The sequence below is a fragment of the Myotis yumanensis genome, unplaced genomic scaffold (genome assembly GCF_028538775.1).
Source record: "Myotis yumanensis isolate MYYU_CA2020_CCGP unplaced genomic scaffold, mMyoYum1.0.hap1 SCAF_7, whole genome shotgun sequence".
Lineage (NCBI taxonomy): Eukaryota > Metazoa > Chordata > Mammalia > Chiroptera > Vespertilionidae > Myotis > Myotis yumanensis.
The window spans coordinates 47,940,762-47,959,284 of NW_027223758.1; the positions used below are offsets into that span (position 1 = coordinate 47,940,762).

An 18,523-nucleotide genomic window follows, 5' to 3' on the forward strand; every position below is an offset into this window, starting at 1 on the left:
CAGAAGAAACAAAACATACTTGTGTGTGTGGAGTAGTTCTTGAATATATTCAGTGCGGGTGATGTGGTCAGTCCTCCTCCATGCCTGGGAGTTTGACATAACCATCCCATTCTTGCTAGGCATTTACTACTTCTTCCTGTCTAAAAATGTCAATCAAATGTCCAATATATGGGGTCTAGGCCTAATATGTATGCATCCTTGTGTCATCTGCTTAAAACTTGTGCCTCTCCAGGTTTATATAAATTAAACTGCATTCATAGATTTATCTCTTTTTTTCTCCTGAACAGATTCTCCCATTTCCTATCCTTCCTGGAATTTTTATTACAGTAAATTCAACTCTGGGTAGAGCACATTCCATCCAAAATGAGTAATTAACATTATTCCACTTTGGAAAAACAGATTATTATCACTGTATTTACTTATGTTACTTGTGCCAGCAAAACACATTCTTTCAAAGTTTCAAGACTTAAATGCTCTTATTTTAATAAAAGCTTTTATCGCAACTGGGCTGAAGTTTGGGGAAGTTAATGAAGGGATCGAATTTACAGAGGACATTTTGTTTCTTTTGGAAGAGTCACAATAGTGATCATTGCTGCTTTATTTTTAAGATGATAAGAGTAAGTGTAGAATCTGGTCAAATTTTCTCCTAGGTAACATCCTAAGAGTGTAGGACCTGGGTATTTGGGGAGGGTCAGTCACCTTAGCTATTGAGATGACAAGGCAGGGGTCCCCAAGCATGAACATATGCATGTATGTTCAGTGTCTCTCCACATAGAATATTCCTCACAGGAGCATCTGCAAATAGGTCTTCTCTTTCAGCAAACTTTCCCTTGGGGCAGGAGGGGGTGAGTACAGGGACAGGAAAATTCACCTTGACATTGCTGGGGGAGGAGGAGGTGCAAGTTAGGATACACTGTGAAGCTCATTTTATTAACCATGTCACTTTCATTAGCTATCAATAACATGTTCCCATATTCATTCACAGAACTACTCTTTTTCATTTTCCCCTTCTTTCTTCCACGTACTGAATGAACCTGGCTCTCTTCTGCCCATGGGCACATTTCTATAAAATTTTAAAAGAAAGACAGTGGTATAGCTTCCATTTTCTTATTTGTTACCTACACAAGTCTAATTCTTACCTTGATCAGACCTGATATTACTGCCAACCCAAAGCCTTTTTATTGGATCTCATTTGAGATCCCACATCCTGGGAATTGAAAGCAAACACTGAGACTCTGACCAATTATGAAAATATTGTTAACATCTGTGTAGCAATTTTACATGCTTATTGATAACCCTCAAATAGGGAGGTTATTGTCTTCCTTGGCAATAACAATGTAGATTCAGGTCTTTAGCTGCCCTTTCAACCTATGTTAATATGACTTTCATTCATTTTGACATTGTAGAGAAAAAGTCATGGGAGCTCAGGGAAGAAAATCGAGTATATAAGCAGAGTAGGAGTGGCCTGCATTCATTCACACTATATGGGGGGAAATGACAGCCAAGTGAGGTTTAGCTGGAATGGAACATATCCACAGCTTTATCACTCTGCAGGCACGTTTTGTCACAATAACAAAGTACTGAGAAAGAACCACTTTTATCTAGGTCAGAATAACAGACGCCCAAGTGTTAGAGAGCTTGGGGGAAACGACAGTTTGCAACATCAGGAAGAAGACTGCAATCTGTACAGAGATTTCATCAAGTCTCCACACTGCCTAATAGTTTTCATCCAGTACATTGTAATTACTCCACTGGCTTCTACTGGCACAGCATTTGGATTTCAGCGTCTACCAAAAGAAAATGAACCGCATTCGATGACGACGACATTTCTAATAAGATGCAGATGGTAAAGGAAACAGATGCCTCTGACATCATCTCCCATTTGCCCACACTGGCAGTCTGTAAACTCATTCAAAGGATGCAAGACAAGTCAGGCAGTTTTCCAACTCTGCTTCTAGTCTAAAAAAAAACCACGCAGCCCGTGGTGGCTCAGCTTCCTTTGAGTCATACGGTGATAATTCCACAAAAAGAAGTTTTATTCTAAATCTGTGTTAGGCTTTAATGCAAAATTAATCACCAGGGGGGGGAAATCCTGGAAAATACAGGGAGTTTAGCCATCAGTAACTGCGACTGATTCTGCATGACAGTGACAAAAGGGACAGGATGGGAGTGGTGGGATGCTAGCAGCTGTGGCTTCAAGGAGGCAATACAAAGAAAGGAGTTTTACACAGGCAAGCAGGTCCAAAATACTCCACCAGCCCTTGGCACCCAGATTATGCAAAGACTGATTCCATTACTTCAAAGGAGAAAACGTTAAGGAGGCTGTTTAGGTCAGTTTCTGACCTGCAAAAAACTATATTCCTTCTGTATGTCCATCTGTATTTTATAGAAGGAACCCTATAGTTCAGACAGAAGTTTCCACCATTTCCCCAGTGATATCACTAAACATTATACACAGTAAAGGATTTATTTTCTGGTGCAGGATAAACATGTTAGAAGACCTTTTATAAAAAGCTAAGGAACCTCTGTAGTCCATCTTAAAAGCAAGAGATGCTTGGGTAAAACAGCCACTGAAGGCCTTGAGCAGTCTTTGAGGTTCCAGGACACATCAGCACAGTTGTAGATGAAGAGAGTTAAGACAAAAACTTTAAAAATCTTCCTGTATTTCCTGACCACAATAGAACTTCATCTGCACCTCTGTAGTGGAAGCACTTTAGCAGAAAACAATTCAGAAACAAAGGCAAGAAAGTAGTGACATAAAAATTAAATTGTGCTCCACCAAATATGGTGTCTATTTTTAAAACAATCTCTCTGTGCAAGTAATTAACTGAACACACACATTCTCTTCTCTTCTCTCTCTCTCTCTCTCTCTCTCTCTCTCTCTCTCACACACACACACACACACACACACACACTACAAGAATAAACAAACTCTTCTAATTCATGTCCACAAATTGGGTTGGAAAGTATTAGTGCAAATTTCTGCTGACCTGCAGCACTCAGTCCATAAACTTTGGGTATCCTAGACGGTCCATCAGTGTCCAGCAGATGTTTTCAATCTGCTTAATTTTATCTCTAGGCAAGTTTTGTTTCCAAACATTAGTATTACTTGGTGATATTTCCCCTTCATAGGGAAGATTGAAAAGGTTCGTGGAAGTGGCAAACAATATTTGGTTTAAACTAGCAGGAGACAAAGGGATGCCAAGGAAGGCAAAAATCCTTTCAGTGGTTTTCTGGGGGAAATGCACAATATCTTCAAACTTGATCAGCTGGTAGCTGGTAGGTAGCAAATCTGCGTTTATTCTCAGGGCTGCTGCTGTGTGTGCCAACCACAAATGAGACAACAGGGAGACTGCGTTGGACTTGGGTTTTGCTAATTCTTTCCTTAATGATTCATACTCCAGAGCATAGCCCGAATTAAAGCTACATCTGCCTTTACCTCCCTCTACTTTAAACAGTTTAGCTAAGCGCTCTGGTATATTCTTCAGAGAGTAAAGACTTGGTTTGCTACTGTACAGCATTGAGTAAATCCACGCCCGAGGGTCCCTTACTACATACAATGCCCTCAGCGAAGATCCCAAAACTTCCTGAAAAAAATGAAGCTTTAAGGTCCAGCTCCCACTGCTTAGACTGAGCACAGGCCGTGCGCTCGGGAAGTAAACCAGGTGTCTCCTCAAAGTCCTAATGTATTCAGCATCTCTATCAAAGGCGCCTTTCATTCTACTTCTTTGTTCCGACAAAGACTCTCTCCTCTTCGATTTTCTTTTCTTGTCCTTATTCACTATAAAATATTGGGCCAGTTTACCCCTGCTGGATTCATGCAGATGGATGTTTTGCAAATGCAGTTTTGTATCTTGGACTAAAGACTGCAGCCAGCCTCGGAGTAGACGGAAATGCACACTGTGGATATCTGATGCCTTCCATTCGCAGGCGTCTACAAAGGAGTCGATTTCAAATTCCGTCTCAGGGATATCAATGTAGGCTGTGGGAACCCTGATGTAGAGAAAATCACTACTGTTGAAAAATAGTTGTTTGAGAATTTCAGCTCCTGAACCAGGAAGTGAGGTAATGACAACATCGGGGCGATCAGCCTGGTGCCCTTGGGAAGACACAGGCTTCGTGCTGGCCTCCATCTCCGTCCCTGCCCATTTCGCACAGATGGGCTGAGTGCAAGTGCTCCACACATCCAGGAGCTCGACAAACCACAAGACAACAACAAGTATTAGGATCCATCGCATTAACTTTCTAAAAGAAAGGTAAAACCGCCACTGAAAAGTTAAAATCAACAAGCTAATGCACAAAATCAACCCAATTGCTATATTAAATTTAAATCCAAAGGGGAAAATAACTTTATCCTGTCTTATGGGCCTTACTATTGCTTGAGAGCCCAAACCAAATCGGGTGATTTGGCCCTGATCAGCCACATTGGCAAAGCCACCAAATCCCAGGTAATTGAATCTTGCGTTCAGGTTGTAGTAGTCAGTTACAATGGAGACAACATGTTCAGTATTGTTGACGTTGAGAGAAATCTGAAGTCCAGAGTTGGAATTATCAGTAAATCTGCAGCTGGAAACATTGACATATGGCCCATGAAAGACATATGCAATTCTTGTGATTGTGGATTCCATCTGAAACGTAACGTTAACAAACTGGGTCCACCGTTTCTTAAATTCAGCAGCTTGCTCTGCTTCCTGTATACTAGCAACGGGGCTATTGCCATGGTGATCAAACCAAAACATTTTGTAGTGTGCATCCCACACGTCCATCATGGCGCCATTATACTTGTTCATAAACCTATATGGGATGTACTTAAAATCAATATCCAGGTTATGAAAGAAGGCACTGACAGATTTTATTGGGGAATCATCTTGCTTCTCAATGTGATCGACAACCAGCAAAGTTTGAGAATTTAGGAGAAGCAAAGCACGATACACGCTTTTCAGCTTCATTGCAGAAGAGTAAGCAGACACTGCCTCCCCACTCACAAATATCATTTCCCCATGTTGAGAGGCAGTAATGATTTCCCCTGCTGCGTCACCAACCTCCTCACTGGTCCACTTGAGCCACTGTGCACATTCTCCCAGTTGACCTTCCCAGGGCTTATTACACTGGCTCGTGGGTGATGGCGCAAACACCAATACATTGTTGAGGTGGCTCAACTTGGGTCCATAGAGAGCTTCGGAAACAAATACTTGCCCATTGGGAGCAAAAGTAAATGAGTTCTGATCTGGATGCTCATGTCCTGGGTTAAAGCTTCTCCACCCATCAATCCAGGAGTATGGCTGAAAGTGAACTATGTCATACACAGCTCGACCTCCTAGTTTCCCAGATTTAAAAGACACAAAGGTATTGGTCTGGGTATTTGGCAACCCAGCCCCATAAGTAACAACACCCCAGTTAGGGAATGTGTGCATTTTTGCAGTACCATATTCAGCAGGAGGCTGTGGGGTGAGCTGGGGATCATACCAGATGTATTCAGTGTGAAGAGTACTCCACCTCTGGGCAGTGGAGGGGACCATTGGTCCATCTTTAGGTCGGTGCCTTCTAATTTGCTGAGCTAACCAATTTCCAGCTCCATTCTTTAAGATGAACTTATCCAAGAAAACCAACTGGCTCTCTGGACCATAAAACCAATTATAATTGGAATCTGCTATACCCACAGTTCTTTGGAAGCCCGGTAAAAGGGTGGCATAATAGAACCAAAAGTGCATTTTTAACCAGTTATTATCCAAGTTGTTGATGTTAAAATGGCGCTGGGCCAGAAAAACGTACTGTGTGACTGATTTAGCTGTGTAGCTCCCATACGCCACACCTTCATCCAAAGAACCATCGACAATATGATTCAACAGAAACATGGTCTTTTCCATCACATCTACTACAACTTGTTTCCATAAATTTACTTTAGATTCTCTTTCTACCCCGGTCACCAAGGCCCCAGTGAGCAGTGCTATCATGTTAGTAGCTTGGTGGTTATGAAGAAGTTGTTTGCCCCATGAGCGGACCTTGGAATATTCATACATTTCCTCGGTAATCACCCATATTTTCTCCAGGTATTTTTGTCTTCGATGATCATCTAGTAAGTTATATAAAAAGTCAAAGGCAGTGGCAAAGCCTGTTAAGGAATGGCCAACTGGGACCTCATCCCCTGGTGCATTCTCAACTAGCCAGTCTTTGTAGCCAACCATCCTGTCCATATATTCCAAGACAAATTCAAAGGCAACCTTGTCTTCTGGGCATAACAAACAGTACAGTGCTAAAGGAGGCAGATTGTTACCATAAATTTCATTCCACTTGGCAGCAAAATCAGCATGCTTGGGTGGAGGTAGGTAGTATGTTGGGTTGGACAGCATGACTGTCACTGCACTTCTGATAGCTCTAAAAAGATGCAAATGGCTTGTGCGAGACTTTTGTCTCATTGCTTGGATTTCTCCCGCATCGAAATATAAACTTGGATGAAGCATACTTTTTTTCAGCTTTTGGTTGGATCTGAAATCTTGCACTTTCTGTGTCTTAAACTGATCTATATCATCTGCAAAAACTGCCCAGTCAGAGTAATTGCTTACAGATTCCTCAAAAGTTGAGAAAGCAAACATCACTAATGCTAAAAATAAGAAATGTCCTGTAAACATTAACGCCATGATCCATCAGGGAGTTCCTTTCCTTAGGCAATCATGTCAAACAGAGTGCTCAATGTGGTTCCCATCTGCTCAGTATAAAACACCCATTTAAGGCCTTGATAAAACAAAGACTATAAATCGCTTATGCTGTGAAATCCAGCTGATAGTTGGCTCCTTCAAAGCAAATACGATTGCCAAAAAGAGAAAACTTACACTGTATATCTGCGTCTCTAACACAGTTTTGCTTCCAATAAAACTTCAAGGAATGTTAAATCCTCTAGTTTTTCCATATCACAGAGCAAACAGTGATATACAGACTCAAACATATTATGACTTTAGGATTTACTTCCTTTGCATAAATTTAACATGAAGTGTCAAAACACACATTGTTTAAAAAGAAAAACAAAAAGAAAAAGGAAGAAAAAAGCACTCCAAACTCCAAATGAAGTCATTCCTAGCATAGGAAACCATCGCCAGAAATAAAATCACCAAACGTGAGTGATGCCCTTGTGTGTGTGTCTACCCAATGAAAGTGACGAAGTCTGAAATCCTTGGGGTGGACTCCGTTGTTTTTCTTCTCAACTTTTTACACTTCTGGCTTTGAGAATTTTTTCTTCTTCGTTTTTGGGAGAAAAACATCCTCAATAAGTGTCCAAAGTCCTACCTGGTTTTAAAAATCTCAAAATTTCTGCCCTCATTTCAAAACTGTCTTTTTCAGGCCTTCTTACTTATCAGCCTATTATGACCCAGAGGAAGCATTTTCATGTCTTCTTTTATCAGCTTCATCTGTACAGCTAGAAAAATCTAATCTCTTCAGCCACCTAGGTACATCTCTTCCAATCATGAAGTAACCACCAGCAGGGAAAGAAAACTCCCCTTTCACCAACAATGACGGCTCTTTTCTGTTCCTTTTTCATGACATTCCTTTCTGGGAGGAAAAAAAACACAAAGAAATTCTCTGAGGCTACAGGTATGCTGGGAGTGGATATAAACTGATATCTCAATTCGTGTACTGGACAGAAATTTCGGAATCACAATAAATCTGTTATTAAATACAATCTAAGTTAATTCAATTGATTCTTTTTTATTACTATTATACTTTTAAATGCACGCATTAGGATAACAAAGAATAGTGGCAGATGACAAGCAGCTACAAGATATAACTTTGGCCGACGGTATTTATTTTAACTGTGGCTGGCTTTAGCCATTTAAAATGTTTTAAGGGGGTGAGGGGTAATGAGGGGTAGAGGGGTTCTAGTGTATGGTGACTAAGGGAAGGAGATTTGACTTTGGGTGGTGGGCACACAGCCAATATACAAATGATGTATCATAGAATTGTGCACTTGAAACCTATATAGTTTTATTAAGCAATGTCACCCCAATAGATTTAATTTAAAATGTAAAAGAAATACAGTGTTTTTATTCAAATGCAGTTTACCCAGTGAGTCCTGCTATGATTCTTGTTGTTCCAGGCACAAACGACTCAGCGATGAAAAGCAAAAGTTGTAAGGACCTTTTTAGATTCCGTCTGAGGGTTTAGCTTTCATGGGATCAGAAGGTGTCCCTGTCAGGGACCAGTCACTTCCCTCAAAGGAGAAATCATGACAATGTGTGGGAGCAAAGAAGGGCAGTTCCGCTCCCACCTCTCACCTGTAGCCTCGTTTTCCATCCTCATAAGGAACCAGCAGAGGGAGCTCAGACCCAGACTTAAGGAGTCCCTGCGAGTCTTCGGATGGGAAGAACCTACCCAAGTTTCAGTCCTGGACAAGTCTCCTCTCCGTGGGAAACGTTAACCCGAGGAGTTTTCCTGCTCGGCCCCGCCTGTTGCATTTTTTAAATACGCTTCCTACGAACGTGCCGCCCCCATCCTGCGCTTCCCGCTCCCCGAACTCTGCCGGTGGTTTGGGGACAGAAGACCCCTGAATGGTCAAGTCCACTTACCTTCGCAGATCCGGACAGGGTCCTCCGGCGGCGCTGGGCCCCGATGCGGCGGAGGCGGGGAGTTGGAGAGAACTGCGGTGCGCAGGAGGCCTGGCCGTGCGGCCCCGCGCAGGGTCCCCGGAGCCCCGGACCCCGCGCTCCCCGAGCTCCAACAGGCTGCAGCCCCGCGCTGGTCCCCCGCCCCGCGCGGACACGCTTGCCCTCGGGGAACGCCGGACGTTCCCGGGCCGCCCGGGACCGCGGGAGGCAGGTCCGCGCGCGGAGGGCGCTCTCGGGGACGCCGTGTCCAGCGGAGCGCCGCGTCCCCAAGCCGCGATGCCCGAAGCCGCCGCCGCTCCTTCGTGCCAGCTCCGGCCGCGCGGCCCGGGAGGCGAGAGACAGCTCCGCGGGCCGGGGGCGGGGCGGGACCAGACAGGGGCGGGGCCTGGGCGGGGCCTCGGGCGGGGGGGGAGCGAGGAGGAGACGCGAGCCGGGATGGGCGGGGCCTCTGGCCGGGGCGGGGCCAGAGGGACTGGGTGCTGGGGCTGCGGGGCTGGGGGCGGGACAGGGGCGGGCGGCGACGGGGCCGGGGCGGGGCCGAGCGCTCTGCTCTCCTATCGGGAGGGGCTCGCGGCCCGCGCTTTCCCGGCTGCCGGGGCCGCCGGGCTTCCGGGACCAGGGGATCTCCCAGCCGGGACATGGGGTGTGTGAGTGTCTGAAGTTCTCGCCCGCCTGCCGTCCCTTTGGTTATGGGGCGAGGACCACTGTAACAGGGCTTTGGGCGGGGGGTGGGAGAAAGATGGAGGAAGCGCTGGGCTTGAGGACAAATGGGAGAAGCGGGGGCTGCTGGGTGAGGCGGTGGGTGTCAGCCTTCACCCTTTAGGAAGAGCGAGGGCTGAGGGGGGAGGGATGACAGGCAGTCTGGCTGAAGTTGCTGTCATATGGGAAAGCCAAATCAGTGCTCCAGAGTAATAGGAGAGTGACTTCAGGGCCACGGATGCTAAAGATCAGGGGGAACCAAAAAAATATTCATTAGCTTTATGGATTGAAATCATTTCTCCGGCAGCATAAATATGGAAAGGCGGGTGACAAGCAGGTGGAAGGAACCTCTTTCTTCTTAAGGAAATGGAAACTGGAGTAAAGCCCCAGGGCCGGTGAAGACGGAGTCCCTTGGTTACTATGACACGTATTGCAGTTCTAGGGTTAGGGAATCCCAAGGCAGCTGTGAATCCTGTTGTACTCGACCTATTGAACTCCTCACAGGTATCTGAGGTTACATTTCCGTGTAAACCAACCCGAGATCTGACCTCAACTATCACGAATAACAGCAATAATAAGAACACAGGGAAATATGAAGAGTTGCAAATGAATAAGGCCATCCCATTAAAATAAAATAAAAAAGAGTGTCTTGCTAAGATCACTTCCTGGTAAAACCAAACAAGAGACCATTGCTAGGAGAATAAATTTCAATTATTTACCTTGGAGGTGAAAGGTGGCTCTACTTCCTCATCCTTCTATTTTGTCCCCTTGGGAACCCCACCGCAGTCCAAATGGTCAAAGTTGCTTTTGCTTTGGCACTTGGATAGCTGTGCTCATCTCGTTCCTCCCTGCACAGCAGCATCATCTGCCAACCACCCTCACTTACTAGTTGAAATTTGTCTATTGAACTTCTTTTAATCATTCTCGTCTTAGCTCAGATGCTTAAAAATTCCTCTCTAAATACCTCCTAGGTTTCCCTAGCCAGAATGAGTCACTCAAGCACTTCGTGATTTGGGTCTATAGTCAGCCCTTAGAGCATTTGTTTTGTGCTTAATATTTACCTGACTGACACCTGTGCTCTGTGCAAAGCTCCTTCAACTTCCAAGCAGTCACCCATCCCCTCTGTAAGCGCTGTATCTGTGTTTGAAATGAGTTGAACCTTTAACAGTGGGCTTCACGTGGAGCATAGTCTCCTCCACTGACATTCATTGTGAAGCATGAGTCTTCCTCTGAACTCCAGAAACAGAACTTCCTGAGAAAGTCTGGACCGTCCCCCTATGTGGTCCACAGTTTAGGAAGATGACTCATGGCTTCCAACCTCGGTTATGGGAGAGCATAGAGTTGGTGGAACGAGGAGCCCAACTGAAGAGATTCCTATAGTTTTCTGCAAAGAGGTGCTTTGGAAAGTGCCTAGGAATTAGTGCTATACACAGAGTGAATAAGTACGCAGACTTTTTCAGAACAAAATGTGTGGATGGAGTTCTTTTATCCTGTGGATCCCAAGTTTCCCATGACACTGAGGCAAGGTGAATCATGGAGGTTATTATGAGCACTAACATCTGGCAGGTGAATATTTTAACTTCCATCTGACCTTTTTTTCAGATTTATTAACATCAATATGACCTTTTTCACTTTACAGATGAATGGATTCAGGTACAGACATTGTGGCCTTTTGAGTTTGCCCCTTGCATGGGTGTTGAAGCTGTGGGATGCAGCTAATGTCCAGCATCTTCAGGTGAGCTTTTAGGCTAATTCACATTAAGCAGCATCGTCTCCCAGTTATAAGTGTGTTGAAATAAAACAGGAGCTACAGTGGACCAATGCTAATCGCTGGCAGAAAGGGTGAGTGGCAGATGGCACTATGAAAAATGAAGCGAGGTCCTGGCCAGGCAGCTCAGTAGGTTGGAGCGTCGTCCCTGTATACCAAGGTTTGATCCTGGGTCACAAGAAATAACCAATGAATGCATGAATAGGTGGAACAACAAATTCATATTTCTCTCTCTCTCTCTTCCTCTCTTTAAAATCAACAAATAAAAATTAAAAAAAGAAAAATGAAGAGAATCTTGTTTTCTGGGAACTAAAAATGGATAGGCCCAATTATTTATTGCTCCTTCAACATGTGAAGATGATACAAAGTTAGTTATAAATAATGCATCTAACCGTAGAAGGGATGAGCTATATGTTATGTGATTGTACATTAAAAACCTTTATGAGCCCGGCAAGAGACACGTACACCAACAGCTGCTAAATTCAGAATCCTGGAGCAGTATCTTATTTTATGTAAAAGAAGAACAGTGCAGTCTATTGCTCTGGGGATTTTCTGCTATATACAAAGATCTTAAATCTACATGAGATTTTACTCGTGATTTCAAAGCAGTTATGAAAATCTGGTTTTTTTATTTGAATATCTTTCAACCAAACTACCAGCCACACCACTTAAAACAGAGATGACGCTTTCTAGACTAGATTTCCCAAAGTAGGGCCTGCCTCCCTTTCTTTCTCCCTCTCTCCCTTTCTTCCTCCCCCTCCTTCTTCTTTTTCATTCTTTAACAGCTAGACCAGAGCCTTGCACTTTGTGTGGAGTGTATGTTGAATATTGAACATGGAGTATCACCCTTATTTTATGGCAGAAGAGGAACAAAGTCATAAACCTCTGAAGAGCAGAATCAGGAGCTCATTCTCTCCCAGCCGTGCTCAGAAACTTGTTACTGTAAGATCAGTGATTGGAGCTGTGTCTTGGGGTGACTTCAAGTGCCACCTAAGACTAGAAAGTCAGCCAACATGATAAGGAGAATCTCTGCAAGAATTGTATGTCTTCAGATCGGTAACTTCAAGTTCTGAGCCTCAGAGCCTAAGGTATATACTCCATTGTCTTATAGAGGGATAAAGTGCAAGCAATTAAAACAAACCAAGATACTACATGACGTCCCTTGACTGAAATCTTTTGTCAATGACCTGTTGTATTGATTATCTCTTAATAATTGGGGCAAAGATGTCCAAGAACTAACTGCGGTTCATTCAGCAACTGAGCACATGCAGATCTCTAGCCCACGGGCTTGCAGAGAACGTGGGTGATTTCATTATTCCTCCCTTCACCCCGGCCCTTCCTTTGTATGGTTTTGGCTGAGAGCTCAGATGCAGATTTCCTGAACCAATTACAAGGCGAGATGTGTATTATAGTGATCCACGAGCTCTTGCTAGAACCAGTGTTTGCCCCAGCATTTGGGGAGAGAGCAGCTGTGATGGTACAGAAACAGACACCAAACTTAAGCTGCAAATTTTTTTTGCACAATTGACCAGCAGTCACAGGCCACACCGATAAGAAAGACAAAAACCACAGATTTAAAGCGGCCAGTAGAATGTGGAAATACTCTTTCTGCAATTGCTTTGAATGCACAACATCTCAAAGTGACAGGGATTTTGCCGGCAGAGCTGCCAATGAAGATGTGGCTGGGAGTCTTCCTTTAGTTCAGTGGTTCTCAACCTTCTGGCCCTTTAAATACAGTTCCTCATGTTGTGACCCAACCATAAAATTATTTTCGTTGCTACTTCATAACTGTAATGTTGCTACTGTTATGAATCGTAATGTAAATATCTGATATGCAGGGTGGTCTTAGGCGACCCCTGTGAAAGGGTTGTTCGACCGCCAAAGGGGTCGCGACCCACAGGTTGAGAACCGCTGCTTTAGTTGGTTTATCCAGCTCTACAGGAGCCTGTCTGACAGTAACCGGATTTTTAAAACTTTTAAAATACCAAAGCCAAGTTCTGAGGACAGAAGTTTCCCCAGAAGTCCACTACTAGTAAAACCTTGTATTTTTAAGTGGGAAGCATTATTGCTACCACATCTGCTTATATACAGTTTTGCTCTTACCCTGAAGGACAATTTTAGACAAAGTGAAACTGACAAGGGGAGTAGAGATGGGGCTCTTTCTCTGTCCCCTCCCTGTCTTATACCAGTTTCTCAACCCCAAACCCCAAGGACATTTGGCTCCTCAGAAAACATTTGACAGTGGAGAATGTGTTGATTGTCTCAGCTAGGGCATGGGGGACTGAGCGCATGTGGTAGGCAGGGCCAAGGATTCCATTAAACATCCTCCAGCCCCATCGCCACCCCCACGCAAAGAATTATCCAGCCCAGGATGTCAATACTGCTGAGTTGGAAAAAAAAACCCTGCCTTAGCCCACTGATTCTAACAATCCATGATATGCAAATTTTGGTAATTGTTTGAATCAAGTCCTGAGGGCTTTCCGTCACCGTTTTGTGATTAGTCCCAGAGTTGCTCTTACTCATGTATTAACACGTGGCTTTCTGTTGTTTATCAGGTACTGGGTCCATACTCTTTGTTTGGTCAAAGACACTCCTAACACCAGCTATTTCGCCTCATCTAAGAGCCTGGGCTAGGCGACCAGGCAGAACTGGCAATAAATCAATTACTACAGAACAGTTTGGGAAGAAGTGACTTTAAGGTGATCAGGAATGCCCTTCTGATGTTAAAAAAAAACAACAAAAAAAAAACCCCTTCACACACAGGCACACCTCGACCGCCTCTATTGTCAGAATTCTTTCCTGTAGGACAATGTTTTCAAATTAAAATCCTCGGACCCTCAGTATAAAAAAGCCCAGAGTTTTTGCTAAAAATGCCAATTTCTCAAATGGGTGAATACTCTGGGTGTGTATAACCCCGGAATCTGCATCTTTCCAGTGCTGCTCGGATGCAGGCCACATTGGACAGTCACTGTTCTGAGACGAGGACTCTCATCCTTTTCCTCTTCCCTGCACATCTGGGGGGATGTGTCTGCGGGACCCCTTGGCCATGTGGCAGAAACATCCGCTGGCCAGCAGGAGCCCAGGGACCGTCGCGGGAAAGGAGTTGATGTTCCAGAATAATCCAGAGACATGTAGGGAAGGACTCTGCAGCTAGTTTCATTATTTCCCATGCTGACTGTTTGCTCACACATGAGAGAGTGAGATAAATAGGATTTATAAAATAGAGGAGAGAAAATTTGATACAGTCTGGGCACAGTGGAACTTGTATCTCACATTTCTGGTGCAAATTGATTAAGTGGACGGTAGCAGAGGAGTTTGTCCTGGGTCCCTAAGGGGCCAACACACAGTTCGTTAGGAATTCCCCAGAAAACAGTGAGAGTTTAGCTGTGGAGCAGAGGTGACAGGTTGTCTTTGTACAATGTCAGTCAATAACCTGTCATTGGTGCTGCCACTTAAATGAGATCAAGCCCACACCCCATTCTTCTGTAGCCATCCTCACTGGAAAGCCTTTGGGAAGTTAGGTTCCTCCCTCCCTCCATCCCAGCCCAGGAGACTTCTCCCCCTGCTTCCGAGCATTGATTTCAAGCTTCTCTTGCTCTGAGGATCGGCTTTACCAGCTCAGTCCTGGGGATATGACTGAACTTGGCACCCTCAGCACAGGTTTATGTTGCCTTGACACTACCATCAGGCAGAAAGCAAGTATCCTTTTTGGATTCCAAATTCAAAGTCTCAGGAAAGAAAGGATGATTGCACAGCATGGTCAAGGTTCCATCATGACTCACACAGGGATGGAAAGTAGTTCAAGGTCAGATAGTTCAAATGTTGCTACAGGGGCTAACATTAGTGGGTTTGGAGTATCAATCATCATAAGAGAACAGAGCTGGCTAGTCCCTAAAATGTATCTACCATGAAATGATATACCAAAGGGCTGGGCTCCTCTGAGAGGTGTGTAGTAAGCACTGCATTGGATGGTGGGTCCTTGAGGTGGTGGAGGTTAAGAGCAGGGAGAGGGAAGGAGGGAGGTTGGCACACATCATTCAAAAATACCCAGCATTGCATGCTGACTCCTCTTCCTTATCAGTCTTTGGAAATTATTCCTATGATAGAAATTACTAAATTTGCCTAATTATAAGAATCACCTAGAAGGGCTTGTTAAAAGTATACAATGTGAGACTGGAGACCCTACCTTAGATTTACAGAGGTAGAATGGGAATGGGGATACAAAGAATTCATATTTTTAAATGTCATTTTGATTATGCAAAATTGGACAATTGCCTTTAGAGAGATGACCTATTTAACATATTACCAGCTGCTTACAATAGAACATAAATTAGTTTTAGATCTAGAAAGCGAGTTTGATAGGGAGAGAGGCGAGGAAAAAAGGTATGCTTGAGTGGAGTTATAGAGCTGTGCTATCCAGTATGGTAGCCACATGTGGCTAGTGAGAATTAAAATTCAGTTCCCTAATTGCACTATCCACATTTCCGGTGTTCAGTAGCTACAAGTGATAGCTATAATATTGAGCAGCACACATAGGGAGTACCGCTTCCCCGCCCCCCCCCTGCCCCCAATGTTGCAAAAAGTTCTATTGGGCAACATTGTAGAAGCAGTTAGCCAAGAACAGAGAAAGATGCTACAATAGTCATTTCTGGGGTCCCCGGTCACAGGCCTGTGCAGAGTAGGTAGGTGACCATGGTGTTGATGAAGTTGATGTACTAATGCGAATGATAGTAGCTGACACTTATTGAGCATGTATTAGGTGCAAAAGCTTTCTGGTGTACCCCTCCGAACAACCTACACTCTGGCCATGGTACCACACTGTCTCACTAGGTACCGGAAGTGGGTGACGTCAGCCAGTTGACTGTTGTCATGTGGAATATAGGGTCCCGGGTAGCCAGATAGTCTGATTTTTTCCAAGGAAAGACAGAATTCTGGATTGTGTGTGTGTGTGTGTGTGTGTGAAATAACCTGATTTTTACAAACGGCCTAATCTTTTTTAAAACACTGTGAAGTCCAAATAAAATATGTCTGTGAGATGGATTTAGCTCATAAATGGCAAGGTTTTCACTTTTGATTTAGAAGCTCAAAATTAATTTCCTGATTTTACCTTAGCCCAACCCCACCCTGGGAATTCAACTTCCATTTTAATGCTGGGAGAGAAAAGTACCATTCTTTCTTATCTTAAGTTATCTACTACTATAACCCCTCTCAGATTGGAACAGTCAAAGACTGATGATGTATTCAAACAATCATATTTATATCTACAGAAATGTATTACACTTTATTTCTTTCATGTTTTCAATAAATATTCATTAAACGTTCAGTAGCACACTGTGCAGGGCAGTGTGGGAAACCTCTATGGGGAAAAATATTCCTAGTCAAATGGAGCTTCTAATGCTCTGGACAGAAAAGGCATAATAAAAAGACAGAATAAGTATGATTTATTAATTCATTTGTTTTCTGTATTTTAATCATTACTTTATGAGATTTAAATGTCTTTGGAGGATCTTCCATATTTTGCTGCCCATTCTTTCCAAAAGCACATTTAAATGGAAGAGGGTGAGAGACTGGTAATGACTCATGAATGGGAAAGTGGGTAAGAATCTTGACGTTGTAAGAAATCTCCAGGATGTGTGGGTTTCTGCAGAGCTGTGCCCCCTCTGTTGCAATATCCAGAGCGAGCCAGGCACGGAGCGAGCTGGCTGACTTCTGCGGAAAGAATCCTGGAACTTGTCTTGCTGACCTGTTTCTAGACTTTCCAGCACAGCCAGCCAGAGACTTCCTATAGACACAGAGGGAATTCAAAAGCAACAGACGTGGCCCTTCAGCTATTTGTCTGGGGACCCTTGGGGATGAGACAGAGCTGTTTTCCCTGCAGCTGGACGCCAAGCAGACCAGTGAGAAGGTCCAGGGCGGAAGAACAGGTTGTGCTGTCGGCATACACTGCATCCTGGGCCAGAGCTTTTTAGTAGAGGATTCAGTCAAACCCAAAATACAAGATGGAAATCCTCTCTCGTCGGTCATCTTTTTAAACATAATACAGAGAGAAGAAGTGGACAGAACCATGTTTCCTAAAAAGTCCTTGATGATAAGGATCACCAAGGACACTTAATTCCTCCACTGGAAATGCAGATTAAGGGGCTGAGGTGAAATCAGGAATTTGGTATTCTTGGTAGTCACCAGGGACTTTTAGAAAAAAAAAACAAAACGGAGTAGAAGGAGAAAGAGTGGTTCTCTCCTGGTAATGGTATGACTCGCCTACTGCTCATGGTTACCCGCCTAGATGGTAGGTATAGATGGTCTCGAGTTTGAGTCCGAGCTCTGAGACTATGTTGTAAATTGCTGTGAGACACTGGGCCAGTTACATAGCTTTTCTACATATAGATGCCCTCATCTGTGAAAAATGGGGTTGCAGCATTACTAGCTGCACAGGGAAGTTGAGGAGTTCAAATGACAAGAGACAAGGGAAGCCCTCAGTGCTGAACTTGGGGGATTCTCAAGCAAACCTCTTTATAGTTAAAAAGCAATTTTATGCACTGTGTCTCCTTTCATTCTTTTAGCAATCATGTGAACAATGTATGATAAAGTCAATGTCATATACTAAAACACCGAGGAAGAGAAAATGTCATATCTGAGGTGTCCAGCAACTTGCTTTCTAAAATGGTCTAATTTTAAAGACAGAATATTTTAAGCCAACATCTCATCCATTTCTCTAATTTTACAGATGAAGAATCTGAGGCCCAGTGAAGGAAACAAATATTTTCAAGGTGAGAGACAGACCAACAGCTGGGACCAGAGCCCAGGTTTTTGTAGACAGATCTGCAGTCTTACCATTGCATTGTTGAGGATGTCAAATTCAATGATAGATATTTTAAATTTGTTAACGTTGATATTTAAAAAATCACTTCCTAAATAACTCGTCTGTGTGCATCTTAAAATAAAGCAGTTTACACTTTATACACAGTTTAATTTTGCACCAAAATTCTTTCAGAAACCTTTAAAAAACAGGTTTCTGTGTCCACCAGAGGTTCTTTTTTGATCTTGATAAGGCATAATAACTTGCATATCAAGTTTACCAGTAAAATTTTGAGAACTGGCTAATTGAACTTTTAAGTCTTTGAGACTAGATATTGTATATATTTTTTCTTGTATTCAGAACAATTCCAGCTAGAATTTTAGGTACAGTTTTTACTCAGTGAACTCTTTTGGAATTGAACTGTGGTGGAATCAGACTATGGTAAAATGTTTTGATTTTATAAAAATCTGTGAAGCACATGTATGGATGAGTCATTTCCAAAGATATCATTTATAAAATTTGAACTGAATTAGAAGCACAATCCTCTGGCCAGATATATGTGTCTGTCTGGAGAATATATATATATATATATATATATATATATACTAGAGGCCCAGTGCATGAATTGGTACACAGGTAGGATCTGAATTGGTACACAGGTAG

The 18,523-nt window shown here is 43.4% G+C and overlaps 1 protein-coding gene across 1 annotated transcript; it reads right to left on the reverse strand.

Annotated features, from left to right (window-relative positions):
- Window positions 1-2,879: 2,879 nt before the first annotated feature.
- DSEL (dermatan sulfate epimerase like) lies at window positions 2,880-8,775 on the reverse strand. The gene is made up of 2 exons (XM_070420439.1): window positions 8,559-8,775; window positions 2,880-7,545 (listed from the first exon to the last, which is right to left on the reverse strand). Exon 2 carries the CDS (start codon window positions 6,636-6,638, stop codon window positions 3,000-3,002), a length of 3,639 nt encoding a protein of 1,212 aa, XP_070276540.1. The 5' UTR covers window positions 6,639-7,545; window positions 8,559-8,775; the 3' UTR covers window positions 2,880-2,999.
- Between the last annotated feature and the right edge of the window lie 9,748 nt (window positions 8,776-18,523).